The 19713-nt window shown below is 38.4% G+C and overlaps 1 protein-coding gene across 1 annotated transcript in view; it reads right to left on the bottom strand.

Annotated features, from left to right (window-relative positions):
• The window catches only part of LOC145984928 (tetraspanin-7-like), a 73416-nt gene extending 72732 nt beyond the window's left edge, over positions 1 to 684 (bottom strand). Inside the window, exon 1 of the mRNA XM_083118335.1 lies at positions 425 to 684. Coding sequence (XP_082974461.1) covers positions 425 to 502 — 78 coding nt within the window. The 5' untranslated portion in view covers positions 503 to 684. The remainder of the gene's footprint in view (positions 1 to 424) is intronic.
• Between the last annotated feature and the right edge of the window lie 19029 nt (positions 685 to 19713).

Consider the following 19713-nt stretch of genomic DNA (forward strand, 5'->3'; position numbering starts at 1 on the left):
GATTTCCATTCTTGTGATGAAAATGAGAGCAAAAATATGATATGTAGATTAACGACATAGTTCACAATTTCCTCGGGCTACAAATTCCATTTAATTGTGCAGAAATCAATATTCTTGACGCTTCCAGGAACAGTTCCTATTTCGGTTAGATGTCACATCAAGTATTGCTACAGGCATTATGTAAGAAATTGCTGGATTGTGACTGGTTGAAAAAATTAAATCCAGTGTAACACGTTGTCATTGTTTGATTAAACGTTACGTGATAGGATGCATTTCCGTCTATTACAGCTTAACCGCCCACACGCCCACGAAGTATTGATATTATGAGAATTGAAGCAACACGTTCATGTACCATATGGCTTGCAGCTATCTAAGTGTATTGATACCGGTTCTTGCAGCGACTAATATTTCGTTGCCTACTTACCCAGAACATGAAGTTAAACAGCATCAAGAGGGTCTTCATACATGTCATCGCAGCCACAGTTTGCAATCTCTTCCCCATGTTGGAGGGTGGAAGGTAGCACTAAAAACGTAAAAAAATATTAACCACCACAAACACTAAACGATCCCAATACGACGAGGAGTGCAACACAACTCAACCTGTCACAGTGGAAGCAACAAACGACACACAAATGCACATGCCACAGAGTGGGAGTGGGTCGGTCGGACTTGAAGCCCGCAGGCGCACAGCTGGCTGATTGCAGTGTTGCCAAATCGAATTATCTCTGTACACATAGTACCCGATAGACCTCGACCTTTCCAGGACGGAAGTCGTCAGCGTCAGATTTTCTTGTAGAGGGGGTCAGGCCCAAAGGACGTCTGGAAAGGGGGGGGGGGGCATTGGAAAATAAATGTTACCATACAATCAGGCACGTATCCAAGCGGGGGGCTTAGGGGGCTCGAGCCCCCCCGAAAGTTTTCTGTTTACACAAGATAAAATGAGATTTTTGTTTCTTGTGGTGTTAAATAAAATAATATGACTTTAATTTAAGGAGAGAAGTAAATATGGAGGCAATACGGAGAATTTTCTATAACCCTGTTATTGTTAATAGCTCGTATCCAAGGTGGGAATCAGGGGGCTCGAGCCCCCTTCAGATAATTTTCAGTTTACGCTAGATAAAATTAGGTTTTTGGCTTCTTGAATAATGTGATGATAATTTGAGAGAGATAGTTATCGAGGCAAGACGGAGAATGTTCTGTAACCCTGTTATTGTTAATAGCGCGTATCCAAGGTGGGAATCAGGTGGCTCCAACCCCCTCCCCCAAGAATTTTTTTCAGTTTACGCTGATAAAATTAGGTTTTTGGCTTCTTGAATAATGTGACGATGATTTAAGGAGATAAATAATTATCGAGACAAGACGGAGAATGTTCTATAACCATATTAGGCTATTGTTAAGAGCACGTATCCAAGGTGAGAATCAGGAGCTCGAGCCCTCCGCTTCAGGAAAATGTTTTGTTTACACTAGATAAAATTACGTAGGTTTTTGGCTTCTTGAATAATGTGATGATAATTTGAGATAAATATTTATGGAGACAAGATGGAGAATGTTCTACCGGGTGGGGCAAATAAAAGTGGCCCGGAGATTGTACAATGGAACTTTGTTCTCCGGGCCACTTTTATTTGCCCCACCCGGTATAACCCTGTTATTGTTAATAACGCGTATCCAAGGTGTGGATCGGGCCTCCCCGATGGCGTCGTCGCCTTGTAGTCAAGGGGTCCCGGGTTCGATACTCGGTGGAGGCACATAGTGTTTCGGATGCCACTTTAAACTGTAGGCCCAGTCTCGATTAGCATTACTGTACAAAAAGTGTACAGTTAAAATACCAAATCAATCAATCAATCAAAACCAAGGTGGCTCGAGCCCCCCATCCCCACCAGGATTTTTTTTCAGTTTACACTACATAAAATTAGGTTTTTGTCTTCTTCAATAATGTGACGATAATTTAAGGAGAGCAATACTTATCAAGGCAAGACGGAGAATGTTCTATAACCCTGTTGTTGATAATATTGCACGTAAGCTTTTCTTGCGCTTTCGGCGTTGTCGCAGCGAACTTTAGCATTATGTAGAGACTTGTCAGCATTTGGAAGCTGCACAACAAAGGTAGCGCAACACGTAAGGAGATTCGCTGTAATTTATAATCTCTGGGAGGGGCTAGAGCGAGAAGGAACGTTCTTGAATAAGAGAAGGAGTCGAACTACTGGCAATATTTACGAATCGTTTTATCTGCGGAACGTTTTAGAATATAATGAGGATATAAATACGCGGCTTCAATTTCCCGGTTGATCTGTTCAACATAATCGGTTGAGACTTCAGAGGTTAGTGTGACAATTCATACAGTCGATTAGTGATCAGTCAGTGCCCATTGGTTGCTTTAAAAGATCTAGTGATTCGAAAATGAAAAGAACTAAATACCGTTAAGTAACGAAGTCTATTACTACTAGTTCCAGTTCGGGTCCAAAGCTGAAAAACTTCCGGAGCCTCAGTGTAGTGCTACGAGTAGTTCGGGTCGAAAGACGAAGAGATCTAAGGTCTCTCTCTCTAAAGTGAATATTTCGGCAGTACCGGGTATTGGAGCGGTTTATTAAAAAATAATTGAGTTGCACAGATCAACTGAAAATCAAAGTTTTGAGTGATGATTTAGTTATGCCAGGACCAAATTTCGTGTATGCAGTCCGAGAATTTATTGGCATAAAAAAATACTTTTGTTTAAGCCTACTGGGTTCGACACACTCAACAGACAATTTTGAACACTTGCGAGTGCTTAGGCCTGAATATGAACAATTTGGTGGGTTTCGGCTTTTGAAAGAGCTGAAAACATGGGAGGACAAGACACATTAGTGGTGTTCAGGCTCGAATCAGAAAGAAATATTCGAGAACTGTCTGCGTCCAGTTCTTAGTACACAGTTCGAATCTCGCGTTGTGCATCCCCCGTGCATGTGCAACAGCTTCGTAAAAACACTTCTGGTATATAAATGCTTTGATGCCTGATGAGAAGAAATGGACAAACACACATACTGAGATGGTTCCGGCACACAATGTTAATGCATGGAAACAGAGGAGTTGAGTGGTAGAAAATGTTCCGATTTCACGTTCTGATTAAAATTACAGCCTTAAACAGTGGTGATTTAGGGGATAGTTGCTCCCCATTTTTCTCCCTCCACACTATCACACTATGGCCTCTTAATGCTAAGCCTTGTCTACCAAGAGAAAGTAAACTTTCCTTGCCCCCCCCCCTCCTCCTCATTTTGGTGCCGCGCTGCGACGCCAAGGGTCCCGGGTTCGAATCCTGGTCGGGCTTGGTTGTTTGTGAATGTCCATTCATCAATTTCATCCTTTCATCACTCATCCTCATCTTCGCAAATTAGCCAAGAGGCACAAAACGCGAAGTAAAATAAACTAAATCAATCAATCAATCAATCATTTTGGTGCCACCACTGGCCTTAAACACTTTTTTCTGTTACAGAAATTGACCTCCTGAACACGAATATGCACTTCATTTTCAAAGATTGGCTTTTAATTTGAAGTTACGGCATAATTCACGTTACCCATAAGTAATGCATTGGTTCTTATTTTCAAAATAAGCATATTTCATGTTACATACATAAGCAATGTGGGTATAACTTGATAAAAAATATATATTAAGAGCGCACGTAAAAGACTTGTCCCCACTCCATCGTGAGATATCTGGGAAGAATTAATACAATTCAAATTTAGAAATTTCGGATGCGGAACCCACTTTAAACTGTAGGTCCAGTCTCGATTAGCCTTTCTGTGTGTAAAGTGGATTTAAAACAACCAATGGATTTTAAAACGTATTTTCATTTAGATCGTTCGGCGCCCCCCCCCCCCCCCGTAGCTACGGTTCTGAACTTGAGAGAGAGAACCGAGCAACATGGATTTATACCGAGAAGATCTACTGTAACTAATCTCGTTACCTTTACTCAATATATCGCTGAGGCAGTTAATAAAAATCAAGCAGTAGACGTAATTTACACTGACTTTGCAAAAGCGTTTGATAAGCTAAATCACCGCATCCTTTTACAAAAATTGGTACAGTTCGGTTTCTCGGATGATTTAGTTGCTTTATTTCAGTCTTACATATTGAATAGAGAGCAGTATGTTCTTTATAATGCTTGTTCATCGAGTACATATATTAGTCATTCGGGTGTTCCACAGGGATCCAATCTTGGTCCCTTATTGTTCTTATTATATATTAATGACTTACCTTCTGTTGTTATTTACTCAAAGTGTCTCTTATACGCAGATGATTTAAAACTCTACAAGAATATTGTAAAATTTAAGGATCTTACAGAATTACAGTCCGATTTGAGTGAATGCCATCAATGGTGTATAAGAAATAAGCTCTATTTTAATGTTGCTAAATGCTTTTCCATGACATTTACAAGAATTTCATCTCCATTTTTATTTAATTATACCATTGGTAATGTGGGTCTTCAGAGAGTCAATATAATTAAAGATTTAGGAATAATTCTGGATTCTAAACTCACTTACAAGAACCACGTTGATAAACTAGTTAATGGTTTCAAAACTCTGGGATTTATATTTAGAAACACAAAGGAAATGCAGCGTAGTAAAGCCTTAACAGTTGTGTATAATGCTCTGGTGAGGAGTAAATTGGAATACGCTAATGTAATCTGGAGTCCTTACTTCCAATTATATATTGATAAACTCGATATTGATATCTGTTCTTTAAAAAATATAAAAAATCGTCTTATGTGTTAAGAATACCTTATAATATGCTACTAACTGAGTTTGAATTTTCCTCTTTGAAAACTAGATCTGATATTGCAAAGCATATTTTATTATATAAAGTTATTAATGGTCTAACCGAAGCAGAAGAAGTTTTGCAAAAATTAAACTTCTGTACTAAACTTCAATCATTAAGATTGCGTCAACCGTTTATATGCACTTTTTCCAAAAATTTGGTCCATCAGAATTCTGTGGTCATTAGATTGTGTAGACTACATAATAGTATTGTTAAGGATAAAATTGATGTAGATTTTGCATTCCCTTACGCAAAGTACATATCAGTAATAAAGGGCTACTATTCAAGACAAAGTTAAGATGTAACGATAAATGGTATTTAATTTTCTTATTTTTATGTTGTGTATTGTATGTATTGAATTGGACTTAACGTTATGGATTTGTATATTATCTTATATGTTTATATGTTATATATAATCTGAAAAATATTAAAATGAGAGTTGGGTGTTAATCTCTTTTGTTTAGTGCGGGTTTTAATATGGAGTTTCGTTATACTGTTTGAAGTCTGAAGCTTTAGCTTCATGTATATTGGTACTATAGTATTATTCTAGTTTTAAAATTTTTCTTTTGTTGTATTATGTTTGTCGGTGGGTATATTGCATTGTATTTTTTATCTTTTTTCTTTTTTGTGTTGCATAATGTGAGTATTGTTGTAATATCCCATTGTAATTGGAGCATTGCTCTGTTATAGGATTGCTTATAAATAAATAAATAAATAAAGATAGTTTTACGAAAAGTCTTTTTATTTGCATAAAATTTGAAGTTGTGGGCGGTAATTGCTCCCTGCAGGTACACATGGCCGTCAATGTTTGCCCCCTCCCCCCTCCCTAGAGCTCATTTCCGTCCAAGGTTTGGGGAGAAATGCCCCACTGCCCCCTGTGGTTGCGCCACTGGATGAGAGGTGTCGTGAAAGACAGATTAAGGGTCTGTGCAAGTTAACTTAGTGCTGATGATGCTTTATGCTCAACTGGGGGAAAGCATAACTCTATGTTTCCTCCACTTTAAACACTGCCTCCCCCCGCACAAATATCCTGCAGGAAGCCTTGAATTAAATGCTTACTGAATCCTCGACAAGAATGTTTTTCTGTTGTGTAGGAGAAAGTACCCTTTCTTTACTGAAATAGATCCCTTGAACAGTAAAACCCACTAACAGCAAAGCACTAAAAAAAAAAAAAAAAATTAAGTAATACTATGAATATTGAATTCCCACCCAGTCTTCTCGTAAGACATCAAAAGATTTTCCACGAGTTGTCCATAAGATCTCTGCTCTCCTGTTCCCCAGAAAACTATGGCATACTTGCAGAAATACATTCCATGCAGTTCACTCACCATCACCGAAGAATTTCTTTCATGTTTTCGTAAGTTTCAAAACTGCGTGGACAACAGGAATTGAAGGTAGAACATTACCGTTGTGCAGCAAAACTGCTTTAAGAGAGAACTTGGAGGAATCAGTAGTGTAAAAGTATATAGGACTGGGACGAGAAATGATGAACCCCCCTCAGGCAGATTTGGCTACACTTAAAACTAGCTCAAGATGTGCATATGAGCTTATTGCTCAAGTGTGGTACTCTGTCTAATCCAAGATTTTTGTAAAAATGCCCTCGGGAATTTCCCGTGAAATGATGAGCCCCCTCAAATTGATTTGCCTACACTTACAAAAGCTACATCTGTGAGATTGTTGTCCATAAGCTTGTTAAAAATATGCCCCTCTTGATATTGTTTTTGCTACACTTAAAACTAAGCCAAAAATGCTCATAAGAGCTACCCACACCCACCCACACCCACACATATTTACTTCCGGTCCACTTCCGGTTATACAGTATAACTTAGAATAGACAAGATTGGACAAGACAGGACAAGAATAGACAAGGTTCAACAAGGCAGGACACAATATTACAGGTTAGGACCAGTCCAGATAAGATTGGACAAGACAGGACAAGAATAGACAAGATTCAACAATGCAGGACAAGAATAGACAAGATTGGACAAGACAGGACAAGAATAGACAAGATTCAACAAGGCAGGACACAATATTACAGGTTAGGACCAGTCCAGACAAGATTGGACAAGACAGGACAAGAATAGACAAGATTGGACAAGACAGGACAATAGACAAGATTGGACAAGACAGAACAAGAATAGACAAGATTGGACAAGACAGGACAAGAATAGACAAGATTGGACAAGAATAGACAAGATTGGACAAGACGGGACAAGAATAGACAAGATTGGACAAGACGGGACAAGAATAGACAAGATTCAACAAGACGGGACAAGAATAGACAAGATTCAACAAGACAGGACAAGAATAGACAAGATTGGACAAGACAGGACAATAATAGACAAGATTGGACAGTTAATAAACAGAGGTTTTGATTGGCTAAAGCAAGCAAGGTTTTGATTGGTCCGACAAGACTATATAAGCAGTGGCGAAGCGTCCTATGAGGCCAGGAGGCCGGGCCTACCCACGCCATTACTCTTTTAAATGTGTATTTACTTATTTCGTCAAAACACATGCAATGCAATGGAAAAGTTTGGAATTTTCATTTATGATAATTACAAAAAGATTCTAACCCTGTCCAGTCAGTATACGAACTTACCACGGAGTGAGGCACATTTGCTGCCGCGTCCGAATCGGCAGCAGATGTCACCTAGAGCACCGTTCCATCCGGGGACTCAGCCAAACTCCGTTGTCCGAATTCGCGACAGACGTGGAGTCGGAGGGAAGAGCAGAGAGGCGCGACAGATGCACGCTTGTACTCGCTGTGACGCTGCGCTTGGCAGCCATATTCTAACTTTCACTTTGTACAGGCAACATATACTGATTAGAGGATGTAAAACTCAGTTATACTTTAACATTTTATCAATAATACAAAATGTAGAAAAATTGTAAATGATGAAATAGCGTGTTACATTTTTAATATGAGTAGTAAATAGGTGGAAATCATTGTCATGTTTGTTTGGCGTCTGCCTTCTGCTTCCGTGCGATGCGCCTGCGCGCCAGAGCGCGGTGGGTGAAGTTCGGACTGACACCTAGCGGGAAAAGTGACAACCGTACTACAAGGGGACATGTAGATTCGGACGACTTGGACGTCACTTCGACGGCACGCGAGAGCAACGGGAGAGAACGGGAGGGAGCGCTTGCCAATCCGGACACAGCCTGGGGCCTCTTCTCTTCACATTCCGTCCTACGGTGGTATATGCGGGAAGCCTAATCTTACGAGTACTGTACGTATGCTTATAACGCGCTCCTGAGGCCGGCCTCCCGGTGTTACCCACTAGGACGAACAGCATATCAGCAACACTGCATTTCCGCCAGGGTTGGAAATTTGTGGTGTACCGGCATTTTTTATAAACATTAGCCTGTGTTCGTGCAGAGAGACTTCTATTTCATTGTACATTCTCCATATTTTGTACGAAACTTAGGTTTTCCTTCCTTTCATCGACAAGTGTAAGTGAAATTGAAAATTACGGAGTACAGTAGTTCTGACTTCGTTTTCTGGTCAGAGTGCTGATGGTCTTGTCGATTCACCCAACACCGTAGCGTAAACAGAAAGTCCAAAGAACTTATATTTGTAAAGTAAGTCTTCATACCAAATTACGTAAATTAAAATGATAGTTACGCTTTATATTTACAAAGTAGTTTTACTTTCACTGGGAATAGAATAATTTATTTTTATCGTAAACGGGGATTCCCCTCTCGTTCACCCTCTGGGAAAACTTGCCTCCTGCTCACGACGCTAGAAGGGAGCTTGGCGCTTGGCTCGGAGCGCGAGGTTCGTGGCGGTAGAGCTTTGTTTTTGATTGGTGTCGTGTGCAGCGATCAGATTTATGCAAGAAGTGCTGGACTGAAATGCAAGAACAAGAACAATCGAGTTCTTAATTGAGTGAAGAAGTAATCATCGGTAAGGTAGGACCCACTTTTGGTCTTTCATGTTTCCTTCTTATAACAATCATTTCTAAAATGTTTTCAAGTATATTTTCCTTTGCAAGTAGCAGTGGCAAGTGACAGCAAAATATTTTTAAAAATTCAAAGTTGTTGAAACGTTATTTAATGCGTTAACACTGTCGTTGAATAAATATTACAAGCAGATATTTTTTTTATGCAGCCGACACAAGCGAAGAGGTAGGCAGTTTCGTTTACCCTGAAGGGATAACAAGAGAAGAGGTCGGCCAAATAAAGTACAATGCAAGGGAAGACTTTTTTTGGGTTTAGGACAAAGAGGGTTATCGGGTTATTGCGCGGGCCATGTCTGTTTCAGGTCTGGCGGAATATGCCAGTGTTGTCACATTGGATTGGCAGAAAAGAACTAAATTGCGCCTAAAATTGGGATTCTATTCTCTCAAGCAACTACATTTATTATAACCTGTTTATATGTTACATAGGGTGCGTTCCGAAAGTCTTAACGAAACGAACGCATTCAACGAAAATAACTGGGCTCGTGAATCTGGTGAAATCAGTTATTTAACAGACTTATGGGACACGCTAGGCGAAAGCGCAGGCGCAGCGTTTTGTTTCGAGAAAGTTTCCGCATGGCGTCAGCGGAAGGAATGTCCTTATGGCAAAAATAAACTCTATTATGGCCACTGTTACTCATTTTAATTACATTCTAAGAACGGTCAAGGCATACTTATCTTGTGCATGTTGCTTCATATCGCTATCTGTTAAAATTATAATACATTTTCCGAACTAGTGCAGTTTGAATCCATCAGCACGCGCTTTGTCTGCAAGGAGCAGACGATTTTCACGGAACAAACCAGCATCCTGGCCCGTGCGTTTGGTGAATCTCGTTCTTGCACGAAACGCACGGAATGCGACTTTTGGGACAGCATAATGAAACTCACGAAACGCACGGAAGCACTTATGGAACGGCCAGTTACCATAACTCGTTTAACGCGTTAAACTCGTGCGACTTTCGGAACGGGCCCATAGTAACCTGTCGTGTTGCCGGGTCCCAAACAAGGATCCTATGTTCTGTTATCACGTAAGGGTGTCTACTAACACAAGGGGTAGAACAAACTAGGATGCGAAGTATACACACTGAATGAGAGAGGTCACCTTTACTTATGTTTTTTTCTTGAAAGCCCCGTAGTCGTCATCCTAACACGTTACGAAGCCAGGTGACCTAATTGTGGTCATGTCAATGTTTCCTGGTCATCTTTAATTCATTCTCCATACATTCTCATCGTCACGATTAGCATAGATCAGAACAAATGAGACGAAAATATTCAAAATTTAAATTATGTTTACTTGCACATACAGGTGTCAGAAATTCATTTATCTAGAAAGCCAAGACTGGAATTAACTACAACCATTCCTTTAGTTAGACAACAGATAACAATGGTGTTTTCCTCGGTGCGAGGAAGTCTTGCTACAAAAACTAAGTTGGCAGCAATAGAACATACCAAACTGACAGTCGCTGAAAGTGCGGAATTCTGTCGTCTGCTCACGGCACAAATGTCAGACTAACCCGAAAATTATGGGGTTCTTCTAGCCCTTTTCACCTCAATTGCAAAATAAATAAATAAATTTAGAAAAAAGTGATGAAGAATTGACAACAGGGCTCGAGCACTATTCGTTGGATTTTCGCGATGTCTAATGATTGGTAGTTCTTTCTGGAGGTGTGTGCATAAATCAGGGGTTGAAAAAATACAAACAAATAAAAAAAACAGAAGTGAACAAAAATCTAGATCGATGACATCTGGTGGGTGGGGGAGAACGTCTAAGACACAATTATCGTGCTGATGGCCGGTAACAACACTTTTGAAAACGTCATGCCACTGCCAAGTAAAGAAGCGGTCTGGAGAGACATTGAACCACTCTCCATGACATAGCCCCCCCTCCCTTTCTTTTTACAGATTTAAGCAACTAATGGAAATTATCGCACTTCTGTGCCTACCCTGCTAGGAACTCTACGCTTCGCCACTGTATATAAGTCAGTGCACAGTGCTGTTTGTTACCATTGCTGGATCGGCAGTGGAACCCACAAGTGGGGGGCAGAATCTGAACAGGCTCTACCAGACTGTAGGAGACTTGAAGATCATAGGGACAGTATACACTGGTGCAGTAAAAGCCCATTTTTGGCAGGGGGGGCAAAGACCAAAGTGGTTCCTAAATACAAAATAATTAATATCTCAAGAACTAATTGACATAGACAGGGTGGCGACAGACCTGGAAAACCTGGAAAACCGGGAAATGTCAGGGAATTAGAGGTGTCAAAAAAAGTCAGGGAAATGTCAGGGAATTTCGTCCTCATTGATTTTTTCTTTTTTTTTTTTAATTTTGTTACTTATTTAAAAATATTGATATGGAACTCTGCACGGGAACAGAAAATCTCATTCGTAAGTTTCGGCCTCAACTTTTAGGCCCCTTTTATGCGCAACACAACGACGGCGCCAGAAACCAGTGTTGGCAGGAGGAGAGAGAGAGAGAGAGAGAAATTTCGGCGGGAAGTTTAAATTCGAACACTCTTTGGAGGAAAATTGTCATAACTCTGGCACTATGGGAGCAATCTACTTCGGATAACTTTTGTTTTGCAGCTAAAACATCAGCGCATGCAACCATGTACAATTCAGAACATCGTACCGAGGAAGGTGGGCTTCGGGTGGGGAACGTCCCCCGAATTTCAATGGAAAAAACAAAAATCTGGATTTTGCTCCCTCTTCTCCCGCTATTTTTGGGAGAAGGCGCGAACTTTAGTATTCTTTTCAAAGAATGGACATTTCTCAAGTGAATGAAATATGTTTCATGTTCTTGGGTGCCATACAAGTTGAATAATAAGCCAAAATGTGAATTTTTCTTTTTATGAAAAATAGGTAATTTGCATTTTTGGAGGAAAATTGTTATAACTCGGGCACTATGGGAGCAATCTACTTCGGATAATTTTTGTTTTGCAGCTAGAACATCAGAGCATGCAACCGTGTACAATTCAGAACGGCGAAACGAGGAAGGGTGCTTGGGGGGCGCGAGCCCCGAATTTCAATGAAAAAAAACAAAAAAAAATTGCCCCCTCTTCTCACACTATTTTGGGGAGAAGCTGCGAACTTCTTTTCACAGAATGGATATTTCTCAAGAGAATGAAACATGTTTCATGTTCTTGGGTGCCATACAAGTTGAATAATAAGCCAAAATGTGAATTTTTCTTTTTATGAAAAATAGGTAATTTGCATTTTTGGAGGAAAATTGTTATAACTCGGGCACTATGGGAGCAATCTACTTCGGATAATTTTTGTTTTGCAGCTAGAACATCAGAGCATGCAACCGTGTACAATTCAGAACGCCGGACCGAGGAAGGGGCTTGGGGGCACGACTCCCGAATTTCAATGGGAAAAACATAAAAATCTGGAGTTTTCCCCTTCTTCCCCCGCTACTTTGGGGAGAGTGCGCGAACTTTAGTATTCTTTTAAAAGAATGGACATTTCTAAACAGAACGTAACATGTTTTATGTTCTTGGGTACCATACAAGTTGAATAATAAGCCAAATTGTGATTTTTTTACGAAAAATAGGTATTTGCATTTTTGGAGGTAAATTGTTATAACTCGGGCACTATGGGAGCAATCTACTTCAGATAATTTTTGTTTTGCAGCTAGAACATCAGAGCATGCAACCGTGTACAATTCAGAACGCCGAACCGAGGAAGGGGGTGCCCCTCTCTTCTCCCGCTATTTTGGGGAGAAGGTGCAAACTTTAGTATTCTCTTCAAAGAATGGACGTTTCCAAAGAGATTGAAACATGTTTCATGTTCCTGGGTGCCATACAAGTTGAATAATGAGCCAAAATGTTAAAAAATGTTCAGAAATGTGGCATGGATATGTTGCGGAGAGGGGGGGGGGAGGTTGGTCATCATTGTGAATTTCTAAGGCTTGCTCCAGACCTGTGTCAGTTTTCACCCAAACATAAGAGTATGAAGGTCCAAAATTTCGTAATCAGCACCATGATACCATATGGTATCATCGGTCGAGTACGACCCTACTCTGATGATACCATATATGGTATCATCGGGTTGGTAAAGTTTAAGCCTCTAAATATTAAGTGGAAAATGCATTGAAATATCTTTTTTCTTGTCCGTATGGGAGTTGTAAGGGGACTTGTCAACAGATGGAGGGGATAAGAGAGGGTGGCGCCATCCGATAGTTGTCGGACGTCGTAGTAAGGCATTTTGTTGGGCAAACTGAAGGAACATGGAAACAAATAGGTTCCATTGATACATACGATTTTTGTCGAATATCGCCACCCGACAAAGTATCTCACTACAACATGCGACAGAAATTGCATGGACTGCAACATCCAACAAAAATTTAATGCATAAACAAGAAGAGCTTAAGACTGCAAATATGCTGCTGGAATTTTATTACTCTTCTGGCTCACTTCACCTTATTTAATGTAGCAGTGCTTACGAAGGTTTTCTTTCATCATCCTGACGTATTACTGGTTTCGCACAAGTTAACATACATTTACAATGACATTGCACTATTCTTAGATATCAAGAAGATTCCAATCAAATGGGATATTTATTGAATAATATCAGGAAAAGTGAAACATAAATCTGCATTAGTGAACGTTACAAAAATTGGCAAGTGCATGCTCCCAACCTCAAATTTGCTGCAACACTAGTATTGCAATGACATTAATGCCACTCTCTGTCCTGTCTGTTTAAACTCATGAGAGATGGTCATTAATCTCTCACTGAGTAAGGTTAATGTCGAATATTATGAAATAAGATATTAATAATAAATACATAAATATTTTAATATCATATTTACTCTAATCATTCAATCATAAAAGCAAATCAAGAATTTACTTCTCTCGGCCAGCCCTTCTAAATTTTCACTTTCCATCTACTGATTTATACAAGGGGTGGCCAGAAAGTAATTAGAAATGTCCTAAAACAACGAAAAAATTCCATGAAATCCAACATTCTTGTCTTTTCTAGGCCATGTTTGTGTACATAGAACATGCATATTTTCCAACATTTTACTCAAGAGTAAACTATAGAATTATACGTACATGGAATAATTCCGACAGCCACATTAAATCATTTTTTTCCCACTATTTTTTCAACTTCTATCAAAACCATTTGCATCACAGAGCAAAGTGGCAGGGTTCTAACAGGAGATCTAGTGCGTATCTACCGTCACATGGGAGCCACATCTTCGTATTTCACACGAGATATGTTTTGAATGACCAAGCTAAGTGTGCACCATCGGCATTTGTCGAGCGAGTAATAATGGAGCTCAAGTTTATATGCAAATTTTGGGAATCGTAACACCTACAAGTCAAAAAAAGATAATGCCAGTTTTTGGTGCCATTATATATCGCTATCTGTCACGTGAGATTGATTGATTTTTTTTTTTTTTTTGTTATTATTATTCACCCTTCAGTATATACGGGGGAAATTATCTAAAACCCTTACCTTAAAAGGGGTATGGAAAATAACTCAAAAATAACTTTTAAGATATCAAACTCTCACGAAGAGGCGTAGGCCATATGACTTACAATTTGAAACAGTAGTTTAAAAACACCATGTAGGTATAATTTCAGGTATTTGCCAGAAAATGCGCTAAAATGAAAATGTGAATTTTGGAAAAAAAATAACAGGGAATAGCAAAAAATAAAAAAATACACCAATTTTAAAAAAAAATAAAAAATCAAGGTCCCTACCGATTTGGCATAAATAAAACAAGAATGTCAGTAGTAATTTATTGCATTAGTAACAGTGAGTCCTAACCTAATTTTCGGCATAATCACCACAGTTGTTCTGGCATTTGTTGTAGCATTGCACGAAATTTTGTATGCCCATGGCATATGTGTCTGACAGGAAAGACTGGAACCGTCTCTACCGCAGTTTAGCTGTCAAATCCTTGTTCTGCCAGAAACCTCTTCAGTTGAACAAAGATATGAAAGTCGGTACATGCAAGGCCAGGGCTGTACAGAGATTGGTCCAAGATATCTCACCTGAAGTAATGCAAAGGGCCCGCGTGTACTCAGCTGCATTGGTTTGTGCACTTTCGATCGGCCTTCTGTGAATTGTCTACACCATCGTCTGACCATACTATCACTCACGACGTCTGGTCTGCACACCTCACACGATTGCTGGTAGCTCTGTTGCCAAATTCTGAGCATGCAAAAATCTGATTATTACATGTAGGTTACATCGCAGTAGGTGGGAGTCTGTTTAAGAGCTGCAATCTTTAACCTAGAACTATCCTAAAACTGTTGCATTGCAACTGTACCAGATTACAGCTACATGCCACTTCTTCCTGCCGCATGTGTGTGTCTCTCTCCGGCCACTAGTGCTGTGTACAGACACCATTGGAGCTTTTTTCAGGATGCCCCTCATATATGTACTTTCAGAAGCTGTTATTAACTGAGTGTTCCTGTTTTAATGTTTGGTTAGCTAAATCAGGTACCTATACAATGCAATTCTATAAATTCCTTACTAGTACCTACAGCAATAATGGTATAACTGCGTGTTGTCAGTTTAATAATACTTCATTTTGATATACTGTACTGAAGCAGAAATCCCATTGATAATGTAAGGAAATATGACACTTTCTTTTGTACAATTCAATTGTTTCACTTATATGCAAGAGTTAAGTTGTTTGCTTTACAGAGAAGAGATAAGTAGCTTTATGCATCGAAAAATGAGTCCACACTCATGGTTCTTGCAAGCAGAGGGTTCCAAACCTCAGTGGAAATATCAATATATAATACCGAGAATGGATAAAGAGACTGATAAATTACAAATTGTATTTCTTAATCAATCACTCTTCACTCTAATCTCATTTAGTCGTAACTTTAAAAATAATCAAGTATTTTATTTTAAACTTACTGCATATGATAAAATTCTGTAATCCTTCCCTAGCTTGTGAATTGTAATAATTTTCGAAATTCACTATTTTGCAGTTTGAATTCAAATCATAGAGAATAGAGAAATTAAGTCAACTTCATAGAAGATAATATTGGTACTTAACAAATCCATACCTGGATCTGTATGAGTTTATTATTTCCATTTGCAAAAAACATGGATTTAGTTTAGTTTGTAATTGTCAGGGAAAAATGTAAATTTTGTCCTGGAAAACCTGGAAAAGTCAGGGAATTTCATTTCTGCTTGTTTGTAGCCACCCTGATAGAGCTATGCAGTTTTTTTTTCTGCATAAGAAACTGGGCAAGAGTAGTGCTGTTTTTACATGATATGCTGTTCAATCAGGTTCCTAGGCATGTAGTTGAAGGCAGAGCTATACCGGTGAATGACAGGTTTACAAATTTTGGGGATTTTATAGAAACAAGACCTGTGCTCTCTGCAAAAGTTGCATGTTTTATAAGATCCTCAAGATTTACTAGGGAAACACTTACAGAATTTATAAATATGTGGTATCATATCCTATACAAGGATATATTTGAATCCCAAGAAATTTTATATAATAAACCAACAACAAAAATGCCAAAGCCAAACATATTTACACACTAAGTATATACACTAAATATACAAAACACACTGCTGAACCCAACTGATATTTTTTATTAAGTATAGAGTTTTGATTTGAACCCCAAAAAATTTTATATAATAAACCATAACAAAATTCTAATATTTATTTTTGTTTAACAGGTACAACAAGTTCTGAGCACATAAGCAGTTTCTGAGGAATACAAGGCAGCAGCAGCAGCAAGCAAGTAACTTATAGAAGGCAGTGTGTATCCTATCTAATTGCATGGATAATCTTGACACAGGATTTTTTGAGAGAAGATGTATTTCAAAATACATAAAATCTAAGTCACTTGTTGATGATTTAAAGCTTAGATTCTTTGGCCTGTCCGAGTATGACCTGTTTACAGTGCAAAATGAAACTGAAATGCAGTGGGTGCTTATCAGTGACAGGCCATTCCAATACCTGTATCTCAAGTTTATCAGCAAGTTTGAAAGATTTGTCTACAACAGGTGCAGGAGAATTGTTGGATTGTTTGTTAATTTTTATACAGACAGGTGCCATTATTATTTAAGGTTGAAATTGTTTGACAATTATTGGTTCAACAATTGCTATGAGCATTGTTTTGAGTATAGGATGCCCATGATTGCATCTCAGAGTTTAAATTGGAGACATTATAAATATTCAAATAAAATTATTAACAGGATATCTAAAGATAAGAAGATTGAATTTGTTACAACTGATAATGGGAATTTGTACAGTGGTGAAGATTTCAATCCAGAGTTTGTATCATATTCCAACTATATATATTTGAATGAGCTTGTCATGTATTTTATAAGACAAAAATTTAGAGATTGCACTTATGATTGTATTGTTGAGGCACTGGGGCAGAATAATTTGCATGACATATGCAACTGTGGGAGAGTTTTGTCCAGCCTCTCAGTGTGATTTCAGGCACAGGAATCTGGCAGTTGGGAATCAACCCGCAGCAGGCAGCCCTGATAATTTCAGCAGAGACAGCAATCAAGGTAAATAAATATTTGCTGCAAGTGTAAATTGCATGTTTTCCATGGATAATCCTGACTCTGATGTATTTCAAAATACATAAAATCCAAGTCTCTTGTTGATGATTTAAAGCTTAGATTCTCTGACCTGTCTGAGTATGACCTGTTTGCTGTACAGAATGAGACTGAGATGCAGTGGGTGCTTGTAAGTGACAGGATTTTTCAATACTTGCATCTTAAGATGCTCAGCAAGTTTGAAAGGCTTGTATACAACAGGTACAGGAGAATTGTTGGATTGTTCGTTAATTATTATACAGATTATTACTGTGTATTAAAATTGTCCGGTAATCACTGGTTCAACAATTGCAATGAATTAACTGCAGAGCATAGCATGTACATGATTGCAGATCAGAGTTTAAACTGGAAGCATTACACAGCATGCAGGTTATAATATTTATACCTGTTAAATCCTAACATAATATTCTCAGTTCTGTTCTAAAATATTATAACCTGCCTGCTGTGTAAATCCCTATTACTCAGGCCTAAAATATTATAACCTGCCTGCTGTGTAATAATGTTTACCCATGTTCAATCCAGAGACATGACACCCTCAGCTCTGTCTTAAAATATTATAACCTGCCTGCTGAGTAATAATGTTGAGACATGTTCAATCCAGAGACATGTCTCAGCTCTGTCTTAAAATATTATAACCTGCCTGCTGTGTAATAATGTTTACCCATGTTCAATCCAGAGACATGATACTCTCAGCTCTGTCTTAAAATATTATAACCTGCCTGCTGAGTAATAATGTTGAGACATGTTCAATCCAGAGACATGATACTCTCAGCTTTGTTTTTATAACCTGCCTGCTGAGTAATAATATTGATGCATGTTCAATGTCTTAAAATATTATAACCTGCCTGCTGTGTAATAATGTTGATGCATGTTCAATCCAGAAACATGATACTCTCAGCTCTGTTTAAAATATCATAACCTGCCTGATGTGTTATAATGTTTACCCCTGTTCAATCCAGAGACATGATACTCTCAGCTCTGTCTTAAACTATTATAACCTGCCTGCTGAGTAATAATATTGATGCATGTTCAGTCCAGAGACATGTTCAATCCAGAGACATGATACTCTCAGCTTTGTTTTAAAATATTATAACCTGCCTGCTGAGTAATAATGTTGATGCATGTTCAATCCAGAAACAGTTCTGTCTTAAAATATTATAACCTGCCTGCTGAGTAATAATGTTGATGCATTTTCAATCCAGAAACAGTTCTGTCTTAAAATATTATAACCTGCCTGCTGTGTAACAATATTGAGACATGTTCAATCCAGAAACATGATACTCTCGGTTAGGGCCTATAGTTTTAATATTATAACCTGCCTGCTGTGTAATAATGTTGATGCATGTTCAATCCAGAAACAGTTTTGTTCTAAAATATTATAACCTGCCTGCTGTGTAATAATGTTGATGCATGTTCAATCCAGAAACATGATACTCTCGGTCCGGGCCTATAGTTTTAATATTATAACCTGCCTGCTGTGTAATAATGTTTATCCATGTTCAATCCAGAGACATGATACTCTCAGTCCAGGCCTATAGTTTTAATATTATAACCTGCCTGCTGTGTAATAATGTTTATCCATGTTCAATCCAGAGACATGATACTCTCTAATATTATAACCTGCCTGCTGTGTAATAATGTTGAGACATGTTCAATCCAGAGACATGATACTCTCAGTTCTGTCTTAAAATATTATAACCTGCCTGCTGTGTAATAATGTTGAGACATGTTCAATCCAGAGACATGATACTCTCAGTTCTGTCTTAAAATATTATAACCTGCCTGCTGTGTAATAATGTTGAGACATGTTCAATCCAGAAACATGATACTCTACTCTCAGTTCTGTCTTAAAATATTATAACCTGCCTGCTGTGTAATTTGACACATGTTCAATCCAGAGACTCAGTTAGGGCCTACAGTTTTAATTTCAGAATTAACACAGGTGCCCATATACAAATAATTTTATTCTGGGCCGATGGGATGACCCGGCATGGCTCACAGAACAACATACTCAAATTTTGAAAAAAAATCAATAATTTTGTTTCTCTGATATCTCTGAAACTATTGACGCTAGAGACATGGGACTTGGTGATTTCTCATGTGCATCTCAAGATGCAACTTTTCGGTCTCTACAATTTTTTCAAAATATCTTGTTGTTCTCTAGATCCTGAATAACTTGCCTATTTTACAAGATAGAGGCATGGGAGTTGTTTATTTCAACTCTAGATGCTGTTTAGAAGTTTTTTGAAAAAATCGATAATTTTTTGATTTTGACATTTCTCAAAAACTGTAGGGGCTAGAGACCTGGAATTTGTTCAGGTGGATTCTGTGCATGATTCTCTATGTTTTAGGTCTCTATAATTTTTTTCATACATGTAATATTTAGGCTGTAAATGTTTAATTTATGTCTGTTCTATA

The sequence above is a fragment of the Lepisma saccharinum genome, chromosome 3 (assembly GCF_977018435.1).
Source record: "Lepisma saccharinum chromosome 3, izLepSacc3.1, whole genome shotgun sequence".
NCBI classification, from domain to species: Eukaryota; Metazoa; Arthropoda; class Insecta; order Zygentoma; family Lepismatidae; genus Lepisma; species Lepisma saccharinum.